Raw genomic sequence first — 12,979 nt, forward strand, 5'->3', positions numbered from 1 at the left:
CCTTGTTTTATAACTGCTGGCCTCTTCTTTAGGTAACTACTTGAAGGCAATCATTTTGTCTTGTTCAACTTTATATCCCCAAGGTCTATCAGTGTCTGATATATATTAGGTACACAGATGCTTGTTAAATAAATGATTATCAAATACTACAGAGGACAGAGTGAAGACAGTGGTGACCTTTAAAGAGAGGCATTTCAGTAGAAGCACCCACTCCCTGATTTCACAAAGGTCTCTTTCACAACCACTACAGGCCCCACTCTGTAACTTGAATGGACTTGCTTCAATAGACCACATTGAATGCATGTTTTTTACCCCCTGTGGGGCAGGTTTTGAGGCAGTATAACTTTAAAAAATGTCCCCCAAAGGGGCAAAAAGAACATGAGCTGGTTCATTTAAAAATAGATGCTATGAGGTAGACTCTCAAAAACAGGGTTTTGTTCTTTCTAAAGGAGCCCTGGTGGTGCCAAAGGTTGGCAGTTCCAACCCACCAGCCACTCCATAGGAGACAAGATGTGGCAGTTGGCTTCCATAAAGATTACAGCCTTGGAAACGCTTTGGGGCAGTTCTATCCTGTCCTGTAGGGTCACTTTGAGATGAAGTCAACTCAAAAGCAAGAGTTTTTGGTTGGGTTCTTTCTAAGGCTATTATCAAAGCTTGGATGAATCATCAAGGTAATGAAAACTATGCATAGATTCAATAATCACTCATTGAACTGTCCTCTGATTCAACTGATTCAACCAATTAAGGAGTTATGATTCAGAAGTTGCTTTGGAATACATATAACAGAAATAAGATCAGCGGCAGTTACAGCCCTAGGCCAGTCCAAAAACTTCTATTTACCTTAAAAAATCAAACCAAATCCATTGCCGTTGAGTCGATTCTGACTCCTACAGATCCTCTAGGACAGAGCAGAACTGACCTATAGGGTTTCCAAGGAGCAGCTGGATGGATTTCAACTGCTGACCTTTTGGTTAGCAGCCAAACGCTTAACCACGGAGCTACCAGGCCCCCATTTACCCTATAAAGTACTTGAAATGGGAAGTTAGGAACATGCCTTCTTCCTTGACCCTGCTGCACTACCCTTCCCACTTGCTGCACAACTGGAACCTTCAGTTACCTTCAGAGTCCCAGCAAAATTAACAAATCAACATCATCTTGTGCTTACCCCTCCCCCACCCCTCCTATCCTTTCAGTCCCAGAGCAGGAAAGAGGGGAGGCAATCCCAGACAGTAGGCAGGAATTAAAAAAAAGGAAAAGGATGAGGTTCCTCACGGCAGTGGCTATTTCTGGGGAAATGAGGCACAAATACCACAGCACTAAGTTTTATTAGGGATTTCATTAAGGTTAATCTCTAGGAACAAGAGAGTCCTAATTAGGGGGCACAAAAGCCCTGGAAGCCTCCTCAAATCTCATAGTGAACCACCGGCTCAGGCTCTTTGCTGGGATCGCCGCCTCGTTCCAGGTACAGATCATTATAAGGATACTGCTTTGGCCCCTAAGGAGAAAACAAAGGTCAGCAAGAACAACATACATGCAGCGAACACCTGGCTACACCCCACTCAGAGGTAACAATCACGCATGGTAAATGGGAATGCATGGCAGCCTCTGGTCAGACCCAGCTGGGCTAGGACGGCAGGAGCAGCATTCTTCCCCGCTCAGCCCAAGGCAGAGAGAAAGCCTAGATTGTAAGAGAAGTGGCGTCTACACTGTTCAAGACAGCGAGAGTCAAAGCTTTCTAAATGAGATGATGCATCCATCCATCCCAGTCTCTCTCGGGGTCGAGACAGACTCAATCTCCTTTAAGTCACTCAGCCTCTAATGGTTCCACCACTAAAGTGGCCTAGCAAATGAGGCGTGCAGGAGCAGCGGTGGGGGAAAGCACAGAGGAGACATGGCTGGGACGTGCTTTAGGGGCTGCTGACTTTACCAACAAACAGCTGTCAGAGAACACAGCTCAAGGGGAGGAGAGAGGGTGATGTGCTTACAGAACTGAAAAATGGAAGAGCCACACTGTGTTTCTTGCTCTCCTGAAGTGAAGTTAGTGCTCACACCAGCCCTACGTGCACTCTCCAGCTCAGAGCCCCTGGGGCTTGGTAGGAAGGCTCATGTCAGTGCACACAGATATACCAGCTACCATAAGGACATTGATTATCTCTGCAGAGGTAGCACTGGGCAGCCAACTGCAAACACAGCAGCCTCCCTGCTTTCAGTTCCTCTCCCTCCAATCCATCCTGTAGACTACTCCCAGATTAATCTTCCTAAAAACCCACCCTTCATTATGTCACTGTGCTGTTCAAAAACCCACAATGGCTCCCTGCTGCCTAGAGGCAAACCAAGGCATCAATGTATCCCCAACCCCTAGCACAGCACCTGGTATGTAGTAGGGGCTCCATAAATATTTGTTGAAATAATGAGTTACTACACCATCCAGTCCAAATCCCTCAGCCATGTAATAAAAGCTGCCCAACCTAACTGATCATCTCACCTCAGAATATTTTTTAACATAGTGATTTCCAAACCTGGGAGCTTGTTTTAAAATATTGATTCTAAAACCCCACCATGGAGTTACAGAATTAGGATCTCTAGGGAATGGAGCCTAGGAATCTGAATTTTTAACAGCTCTCCAAGTAACCAATGCAGCTGATTGTCTAGGAACTATTTTATATATCTATTTCACTCCAGTTAATTCATCCTATTCCCTTTCATTCTGTTCTTATCCCAAATGTTCTCTCCAACTTCTTCCTACACTCAAACCCTATATATATGTATATATTTAGCATCTAATACAACCCTTCTCCTTAACAGCACCTCATACCCCTTAGCACATACATTAACATATATATGTACATACAAATTGTGCCAAACTCTCACATACCTGTTCAAATGTTGCTTATCATGTCATTTTATCTAAATTTCTTTTCAATCAAATTAAACTTCCTTAAAGCTAGAGAATATGTTTTCTATGTCCTTTACATTCTCTCCAAAATACAGTTGTCTATGCTTGTAGTAGACACTTAATTCCTTCCAGTTCCTGGAGGAAGTAAGTGTCCTTCACACCTCCAGCAAAGGATAAAGGTTCAGTTCTAGATTCCTTAACTCTACCTAGAAAGATCATTTGCTGGAATATAAGTGATGAGTACAGTGCCCAAATGGCAACTCTCGACAAAACACGGCTGGCTTCCATGTTCTCATTCCTCACCTAGTCCTAAACTGTTTCTTCTCACCCAGATTAAGATGTAGGGGTGGAGCCATGCTATGGTACTTGTGCCAGGCCAGTGGGTAAAGCCTTCATATCTTGGTATTGGCTGGATCCCTCCTCCAGAGACTTCAGTCCCTCAGGAAAAGGGGCTAAGCAAACATGCCTAAGGGGGCACTTCCCAGATACTCACCACAGGCTGGTAGGAGGGGTACTTCTCCCCCACCCAGAACATGAACAGCATGAAGGCCACAAAGCCGAAGAGATGCTTACACATGACATCCCAAGAAACAGGCGTGGGGGATGTGTCCACACGGTTCCGTATGTACATGTCTAGGTCCCAGTGGAGCTAAGGCAAAATGGCAGATAACTGTTACATACTACTCTTCCTGCAAAAGGCAGGCAGTCCAGAGTAACCAGGGCCTGATACAAGTCTCAAAAGAAGCATTTTACTGCCCTGGGGCAATATTCTGAGAGCCAGGCCTGAGATCCTGCAGCCCACAGAACTGAGTGCTGGCCTGTCTAGGTTCTGCTGACCAGAGACAACTCAACCATGGAAATTCACAACTTTCACAATACAAAACTTCAATTACTTCCAGAAGTCCCATTCTACATGCTACACATGGAACCTCAGGTGTCAGATCACTGGACCTTGATTCCTTGGGCAGAAAAGCTTAGTGTTATTTGGACAAGAGGTGCCATTTGAGTTAAAGAAAGAATACTCAGAAAGACATGGAGACGGAAGGAAGGTTAAAGGGGATATAATTTTCTCACCGGCTCACCCCAGTTCAACCTCAGGTCCGAGTGGTCCCAGTCATACCATGGATCCCTCTCTTGCTGTGAGCGGTCAGGGAGCTTCGGGTAGTCACCATACCTGAGAGACAGCAAGAACTACTGAAAGGTGCTCTGAGCAGCCTTAGACAATTCAGTCTCCTCATCTCAGAGATGAAAAACCAAGTGACAGAGATAACTGCCTCACCTAAGAACAGAGGAATGGGCTCTCAAATCCAGATCTCAAGTTCTAGTCACTAAGTACAGAACTAACCACATAAATACAAATTGTAATTAAAAGTTCATGTCAAACTCTGAAACATTATAACATATATAAGCTTTCTTTGTCTTCTTTCAACAAAAAGGAAAAAACACACAATGCTATGTCAGAGCTGAAAGTGAACTTAGCAATCAATTCCCTCAGACAGAAAAACAAACTGAAATTTAGGGTCTGAACCCAAGGTCATCCACTAACTAGAATGAAAACAAAAAGATTAGATCAGTGTTCTAGATTATGAAAGTATTCTTTTCATTGCAACTATGTTCCTCAACCACCAAGGAGTTGGCACACATCTCTATGACTTAGAGATCTCATGAGATTTCTTGCTAAGCAGGGTTTTCCCCCCAACAGATTCAGATTCACCTTATACGGACTGCTGCCAAAGCTGCTCTTGTCCAAAACACAATAAAAAACGGAGGAAATGATGATAACTAGATGTGTGTCATAGAAAATTATTATAAAACAGAGTAAGAAGAATAGGAGCTGCTAAAACCAAGATTAAAAGAGTGATACTAGAACAGGAAATGTGGGCGATGGCAATCACTTCAGATAATTAACCACAGGGATGTTATGTGGAGACTGGTTGGGAAGGGGTGTAAGGGGAAGGCGTAGCATCAACTGGAATAAGGGAGTTGGCAGTTTAATCTAACAGCTGCTATGATTTCCACAGCTCTAAAAAAAAATAGGTGCAGAGCGGCAAAAAATACTTTCTAAAAGAAATACATACACACACGTATAGAGTACTCCATCTACAAATAAGGTTCTCATGACAAGAGTCAGGCTCCAGCCTGGTCACGTGCGTGGATAACAGCACCTGAGCCCAGCAGATGCTCAATCTAAATGAAACCCAGCGCTCTGGATGGAGCCAAGGAAGGTTCCTGCTATTCCGGGGTCCTCAAGGGAGCCATTAAAACCTCGGTTTCCTCATTTGAGGAAACAGCCTGAGCCAAGGAGAAAATTGAAGTCCTCTCAGCTACAGCTGCTCACCCACCCCCCTCCCACTTCGCTCCACCGAGAAAAGCATCCACATCATTGACTCTGTGGGGTCACGAGAAGGTTCGGGGGAAAAGGGTCAGGGTCGATCCACCCAACTCAGCCGTCCTTCTCCCATCACTACCCCGGTGCGAGCAGACCTTCTCTGCCTCACCCCATGCCGTCATCCGGGTACGGCTCGTAGTCTTCTACTCGCATATTATACTTTTTGGCGGCGGCTGCCCGTTCTTCTGGGGTCTTGGGATAAGGACCGGGGAGCATGTCCTTGGTAATGTGGGAGGCTGGAGCGAAGAACAGAGCAAGTCAGAAGCAACCCCGCTCCCCTGCCACCCCGAAGGCTTCAAGCTGCAGTGAATGCGGAGGCCAAAACCCAGGACTTAGCCGGACCAGCGGGACCCTCCACTGCCTGTTCCGACACGACCGTCGCGGTATCCCATGATACTCCCCCTCCTGGCAGAGCAAACCTCAGGCATCCCCTTCCCACTCTGAGGCCTCCCCAGTTCTCGCCGACCTGTACGTGTACCCAGCGGCACCATGTTCCGGGCTGCCCTTTGCAGCCATCGTACTCCCAAAACCCCCGCCCTGGCCGCCGCCATCTTCACCTTCTTCACGTTTCAGCACGCACATGCGCAAAAGCCTCGGCACGGCGGCTGAGCCGGGCCAAACGCCACGCGGGAAGCTGGTAGTAAAGAAAAATCCTAAAAAGGTTCAACAAGGGCGGGATTTCAAAGGTATTGGGAAGTCAGTGGGAACATGAAGGGGTTGGAGAAAAACAGGGAGGGATAGCGGAAAGGAGAGAAAATCAGGTAGGTTACTGCTTTGATATTTCAGATTGTTGTGTCCCTTTTCTCCCTCAGCTTAGACCCACCCAGGGATAATGGGGACTCAAAACCTGAACAGCTCAGGTGGATAGCTTCCCCAGGAGCTGTCCAAGTAAAATGAATTTTATCCTCTTCTTCTCTGGCTGCTTCATCTCCTTCACTGGTTTTCTTCCTCCCATCTCCAAACGTGATCATTTTTCAAATTCTGCTTTTGGTCTTGTTCTGTTCTTCAAATTCGTTGGTATCCTTCACTTTGATGCATGGTGCGACACAAAAATCAGCCCTCAGTTCAGTCCGTGTTTACATCTAGATGTCCCATTCATCTCAACCCAACCTATCACAGGAGGCAGCTCTCCTTAGACTGACTAAAGTCTCAGATTAGCTAAAACCTGGATAAATTTCAAACTAGATCACAATTAACAGACTGTAGCTTAACAAGAATGGGGAACATTACTATGTTTGCATATGACTATGGTTTTCACTTTATTTACACAAGTGGGGTTTGTGTAGTCTACGCAGTATAAATTTACACGTTTCCAGCCAATTTTAGAGTGATCACTATTTGGGGGCAGAATCCATTATTATAGACATTCTTAAATATGTATCAGAGCAATAAAAACTGATACATATTATTTAGTATGTCAACGTTGGGGAGGACTACTTCACAGCAGCTTGTCCTCTTGTAAATGAGCATCACTAGTTGATATTCAGAATAATTGGACAGCCTCTGCATTCAACCAATTACAAGTCCTGATCTAATTTGGGTCAAGAAACAGAGTTGATCTAGTTTATTTATTTGTAGTAATTAAGATAAAACTGACATACCGTAAAATTCCCTCTTTTGAAATGTACATGTAATTGAGTGATTTCACAAAGTTTCACAAAGTTGTATAACCATCACCACTAATTCTAGGACATTCTAATCAGCCCCAAAAGAAACCCATACCCATTAGCAGTTACTCCTTATTCTTCTAAACCCTTAACCCCTGGCAACCACTAATCTACTTTCTTTCTCTATGGAGTTGCCTATTCTGGACATATTATATAAACAGAATCATACGATATGTGACCTTTTGTGTTGAACTTTTTCATTTAGCATAATGTTTTTAAGATCCATCCCTGTTGCACCACGTAACAGTACTTTGTTCCTTTTTATGGCCAAGTAATATTCCATTATGCAGATATACCAAATTTTATTTATCCATTTCTCAGTTGATGGGCATTTGGGTTGTTTCCACTTTTAGGCTATTATGAATAATGCCACTATGCACATTCTTGTACAAGTTTTTGTGTGGGGTATATTTTCAGTTCTGTTGGATATATACTTAGAAGTGGAATTGCTAGGTAATATTGTAATTATATGTTTACCTTTTTGAGGAATTCCCAAACTTTTTTAAGTCACTGCATTTTACATTCCCATAAGCAATGTATGAGGGTTCCAATTTCTCCATATCCTTGTCCATCTCTTTTTTTTTCTTTTTCTTTTTTGTTATTATTATAGTCATCCTAGTGGGTATGAAGTAGTATCTCATTGTGATTTTTGTTTACATTACCCTGATGACTGATGTTGTTGAGTATCTTTTTGTGAACTGACTGACCATTGTCTATCTGTATCTTTGGAGGAATGTCTATTCAAATCCCTTGTCCATTTTTAAATATGGCTATTTGTCTTTTTATTGTTGAATTTTAAGGGTTCTCTATATAATCTGGATACCAGTCCCTTATCAGACATATGATTTACAAATATTTTCTCCCATTCTGTGGGTTGTCTGTTCACGTTCTTTTTTTGTTGTTGTTGAAAATATACACAGCAAAACATACACCAATTCATCAGTTTCTACATGTACAATTCATTGATTACATTTGTCAAGTTGTGCAGCCATTTTCACTCTCATTTTCTGAGCTGTTCCTCCCTCATTAACATAAACTCACTGGCCCCTAAAGTTCCTATCTAATCTTTCGAGTTGCTGTTGTCAATTTGATCCCGTATAGATAGATCTTAAAAGGGCATAATGCTCAAGGCAGACATGTTTCACTAGTTAATCTATTGTTTGGTTTAAAGATGACTTTAGGGGGTATTTTTGGTTTAAGGTTCAAAGATTATTTCAGGGCAATAGTTTCAGGGGTTCATCCAGCCTCCATGGCTCTAGAAAGTCTGGATTCCGTGAGAATTTTAAAATTCTGTTCTGCATTTTCTCCCTTTTGATTAGGATTCTTCTATAGAATCTTTGATCAAAAATGTTCAGTAATGGCAGCTGGGCGCCCTCCAGTTCTTCTGGTCTCATAGCAAAGGAAGCAGTTGTTAATGGAGGCAATTAGCCACACATTCCATTTCCTCCTCCTATTCCCGACTCTCCTTCTTCCTCTGTTGCTCCAGGTGAATAAAGACCAATTGTTGTGCCTCAGATGGCCACTTGCAAGCTTTTAAGACCCCTGGCACTATGCAACGAACTAGCAGGTAGAACAGCAGCACTAAACACATTATTAGGCCAATTAACTGGAATGTCCCATGAAACCATAACCCTAAACCTCCAAACCAAGGAACCAAATCGGATGCAGTGTTTGGTTGTACATAAGCAGCTTCAGCAGCTACTCTTTTTTGTTGTTGTTTGTTTGTTTGTCATTGCTGTAAATGTATCTCTCACACAACTTCTGCCAATTCAACTTTTTCTAAGTATACAACTTATTCACAGCACTTAAAATAATCAGCTTTGCAACCCTACCCTTAATCAGTGTGATTTTTTTCCATCACCGTAAACCAAAACTCAGTACTCCATAAGCAATAACTATCCCCCTTTCCCCACCCTCTGTACATTTGCCTTTTCTTGTCTTTTTGTTTAATTGAGGTCATACAATATTCATCCTTTTGTAATTGACTTGTATCACTCAGCATAATGTCTTCAGTCTCCATCCATACTGTAGCATGTATCAAGACTTCATTTCTCCTACAGGCTGTGTAGTATTCCATTGTATGTATGTAACACATGAACAACCTGTGATATGCAGATGACACAACCTTGCTTGCTAAAAGTGAAGAGAACTTGCAACACTTACTGATGAAGATCAAAGACTACAGCCTTCAGTATGGATTATACCTCAACATAAAGAAAACAAAAATCCTCACAACTGGACCAATAAGCATCATCATGATAAATGGACAAAAGATTGAAATTGTCAAGAATTTCATTTTACTTGGATCCACAATCAACGCCTGTGGAAGCAGCAGGCAAGAAATTAAACGACGTATTGCATTGCACAAATATGCTGCAAAAGACTTCTTTGAAGTTTTAAAAAGCAAGGATTTCACTTTAAGGACTAAGGTGCACCTGACCCAAGCCATGGTACTTTCAGTCACCTCATGCGAATGCGAAAGCTGGACAAGGAATAAGGAAGACCGAAGAATTTACACCTTTGAATTATGGTGTTGGTGAAGTGGACTGTCAGAAGAACTAACAAATCTGTCTTGGAAGAAATATAGCCAGAATGCTCCTTAGAAGCAAGGATGGCAAGACTTTGTCTTAGGTACTTTGGACATGTTATCAGGAGGGACCAGTCCCTGGAGGAGGACATCATGCTTGGTAGAAGGTCACCAAAAAAGAGGAAGACCCCCAATGAGATGGACTGACAGAATGGCTACAACAGTGGGCTTAAGCATAGCAAGGATTGTGAGGATGGTGTAGGACCTGGCAGTGTTTTGTTCTGTTGTACTCAGGGTCACTGTGAGTCGGAATCAACTTGACAGCACCTAACAATAACAACAGGAATTTGTCCATTTCATGTAGGTTATCTAATTTTGGGGGCATACAATTATTCATAGTATTGTTATAATCCTTTTTTATTTTTGTAAGGTCAGCAGAACCTTTCGAGGATGCTTTCATTCCTGGTTTTAGTAATTTGAATCTTCTCAGTTTAGTTTAATTACCATGGCTACATAATAATACATTCTTGTAAAACGTCAATCATTTCAGAGAAAACAAAGTCTTGATTGCCACCCCCAGCCCTAAGTTCCTCCACAATGATAACCATTACTAGTTGACATAGCAGTTACTTGTATATAGCAGTGTATTTGTTTTCTATTGTTACAACAGATTACCACAAGTTTAGCAGCTTAAAACAACACCAGTTTATTATTTCACATTTTTCATGGATCAATCCAGGCATAGGTTAGTTAGATTTCTGCTCAGGATTTCACCAGTTTGAAATCAAGGTGTTAGCTGGGAGTGCCATCTTGTCTGAGGCTCTGTGTCCTCTTCCAAGCTCATGGTTGTTGGTCAAATTCAGTTCCTTTTGATTGTTAGACTGAGGCCCCTGCTATCTTGCTGGCTGTCAACTGGGGTCTTTTTCAGTTTCTAGGGGCTACCTTCCATTCTCTGCCACATGGCAGCTCACTCCAACAGGATAGCCTCTGCTGTAGCTTCAAATATCCCTGACTTCTTCTGTCTCGGACCTCTAGACCCAGATTAGTATAGTGATTAGGTCAGGCCCACTCAGGATAATATCCCTGATGGTCTCCCTGACTGATTTCTCTGATATCTTGAGTTCATCTTTTTGATTAACTCAAAGTGAACTGATTAGGAACCTTAATTACATCTTTGCCATATAATGTAACTTAATCACAGGAGTGACATCCCATCATATTCATAATTCCGGCTCTCATTTAAGGGGCGAGAATTACAAAGAGCATGTACACCATGGGGTAAGAATTTTGAAGTCCATCTTAAAATTCTGCCTCCCACACCCAGTAAAAAGAACTGTCTAAGTAAACAGTACAGTTAGTTGATATGACCTTTATAACTAATATAGATTGAAAATGTGGGATATCCATGGTCGTCCAGTAATTCAGGTGCAGAGCTGTAGGTTACTGCTAGAAAGCGCTCCCCGAAGCCTAGGCCTCACGTTCTTAGCATCGCTGGACCGCTCTCTCGCGCAGTCCAGCTCTATGGTTTCTGTTGTGGTTTTATCCGGAATAGGCGGGCTTCCGGTTCCGGTGGGGCCGTCCCTAGCGGCGGAGATGGCGGCGGCAGCGGCCGAGGTTGCCGCCTCGGGCTCTGGAGAGCCCCGGGAAGAGGCTGAAGCCTCCGGCCCCGCCTGGGATGAGTCTCAACTGCGCAGTTATAGCTTTCCGACCCGGCCCATCCCGCGTCTGAGTCAGAGCGACCCTCGGGCGGAGGAGCTTATCGAGAATGAAGTGGGGGCGGGGCCGCGTCTAAAGGGCGGGGGGAAGGGTATTGGTGGGAGGAGAGGTCAGAGGCGAAAGATGAAAGAAGTGGTAACTGACAGGGCTGTGGACTAGGGCTTAAGAGGTGATAGGGAGGTGAGGAGAAATGGGATTTGAGGGGTTTGTGTTCATTAACGGGAGAAATTATTCTGAAGTTGGGAAGTAGTTGGAATCATGGGACAAGAACTCACCAGTTCCTTGGGGCGTCTTCATTTTTTTTTTTTTTTTTTTTAAACCTGGTGTTTTCGCTTAGGAGCCTGTGGTATTGACGGACACAAATCTTGTTTACCCTGCGCTGAAGTGGGACCTTGAATACCTGCAAGAGAATATTGGCAACGGGGACTTCTCTGTGTACAGTGCCAGCACCCACAAATTCTTGTACTATGATGAGAAGAAAATGACCAATTTCCAGAACTTTAAGCCGAGGTCTAACAGGGAGGAAATGAAGTTTCATGAGTTTGTTGAGAAACTGCAGGATATACAGCAACGAGGAGGAGAAGAGAGGTAAGTTCCAGATCATGGTTTTCCATTGGATTTAGAGCATCCGTTTTCCTTTTCAGTACTTGTTTAAAGGAGGAGTTGGGTGAGTAGAGATTGGCATCTCACATCTCTGGGTTCCTGCTGAATGAATAGTTTGCTTTTCCAGCCTGTGACGGGTTTGAGTTGTTCTTAGCGATTCTTGGAGCTACAGCCAGCCAGTTTGTTAGCTTGAGAAATGAGGGAATGATTAGACTCGAACTGTGATTCTGTATGTTTTTGTCTTCCTTTTCATAAAGTGAGACTCACAGTTGCCTAGAAGGGTCAGGTGGATGAACAAAGTGAATGAAGTTGTCTAGGTGGGAACTATGATGAAGTTGAAGGCATATGCCCTATTCAAAGTGAGAAGTTGTTAGTTGACTCTGCTTGTTTTTATTTGGGAGTTGCCAGGTAAGGTAATCTAATTTGTTTAAGAGAAGCCAGAAACCACGATTTTAATTAAAATCTTTTGGCTTTTTAATGTGGATGACTAATTCAAATTTTTGAAAATGCTGCATGAAAGCCAAACAAAAAAGTCTATATTGGATTTAGCCCTGAGATTGCCAGTTTGCATCCTTTGCTCCAAAGCATTAAGCTGGCTGAGGACAGTTCCAAGTGAAAAAATTTTATAGATTGTTGTGATTCTGGGTAAAGGATATCAGGATCCTCTGGAGAAGATCAGATTGGATTGGAGTGGTGATATGTTGTCATTGTTCGATGTTGTGCCACTGATAGCAAACACAAGACACATATGAGAGAGTGATTCGTTCTCTCTGCTTTTATCTTAACTTATGTGAGCAGTCTCTTATGTGGTCACAGACAGCATTCAGTCCTACACTATAACATTTCCTCTGGGGAACTGCTTTCACTGAGTCGATGAATAGGTTGGTGTTCCTTCATGGTGAATGGCCATCACACATTTGGTGCCCAGCCCTTGGCCTCTCCCTAATCTTGTTGCCTCAGTGCTCTTCTTGAGTCCCTGTCAGCAATGTATGGCTAAATGAATGGATTTGAAATACCTGTTTTTCTTTTTCCTGGCATCCAGCAGTTGTCATAATGATGGGACTTTGACCAAAAGAGTTTCCAAAATCTGAACTGTGATTGATCTGTCCTGTTTGTCTCTTAAAGACTGGTTCAGTTCAGTCAATTCCTGCATTAATTTTCTCAAATTTAACACTACACAC

At 43.0% G+C, this 12,979-nt stretch overlaps 2 protein-coding genes across 2 annotated transcripts in view; one reads left to right on the forward strand and one right to left on the reverse strand.

Moving 5' to 3' along the window:
• Window positions 1-1,295: 1,295 nt before the first annotated feature.
• On the reverse strand, window positions 1,296-5,943 carry NDUFB8 (NADH:ubiquinone oxidoreductase subunit B8). Its single transcript, XM_004370035.3, has 5 exons — window positions 5,752-5,943; window positions 5,395-5,521; window positions 3,971-4,070; window positions 3,390-3,545; window positions 1,296-1,495 (listed from the first exon to the last, which is right to left on the reverse strand). The coding sequence occupies exons 1-5, from the start codon at window positions 5,834-5,836 to the stop codon at window positions 1,403-1,405; spliced, it is 561 nt and encodes a 186-aa protein (XP_004370092.1). The 5' UTR covers window positions 5,837-5,943; the 3' UTR covers window positions 1,296-1,402.
• A 5,083-nt stretch (window positions 5,944-11,026) lies between these two features.
• The window catches only part of HIF1AN (hypoxia inducible factor 1 subunit alpha inhibitor), a 9,334-nt gene continuing 7,381 nt past the window's right edge, over window positions 11,027-12,979 (forward strand). Inside the window, exons 1-2 of the mRNA XM_004370036.3 lie at window positions 11,027-11,249; window positions 11,533-11,783. Of these exons, the coding sequence (XP_004370093.1) occupies window positions 11,073-11,249; window positions 11,533-11,783 (428 nt within the window). The 5' untranslated portion in view covers window positions 11,027-11,072. The remainder of the gene's footprint in view (window positions 11,250-11,532; window positions 11,784-12,979) is intronic.

The sequence above is a fragment of the Trichechus manatus genome, unplaced genomic scaffold (genome assembly GCF_000243295.1).
Source record: "Trichechus manatus latirostris isolate Lorelei unplaced genomic scaffold, TriManLat1.0 scaffold00007, whole genome shotgun sequence".
Taxonomy (NCBI): Eukaryota; Metazoa; Chordata; class Mammalia; order Sirenia; family Trichechidae; genus Trichechus; species Trichechus manatus.

Bases quoted from the DNA above. Each gene is read 5' to 3' on its own strand.
- NDUFB8 (XM_004370035.3), bottom strand. From the start codon at position 5,836: ATGGCGGCGGCCAGGGCGGGGGTTTTGGGAGTACGATGGCTGCAAAGG. The intron at 3,546-3,970 runs GTGAGAAAATTA...ATTTTGCCTTAG, and splicing joins GGTTGAACTGGGGTGAGCCG to CTCCACTGGGACCTAGACAT. The intron at 1,496-3,389 runs GTGAGTATCTGG...TTTTCTCCTTAG, and splicing joins ACCCCTCCTACCAGCCTGTG to GGGCCAAAGCAGTATCCTTA.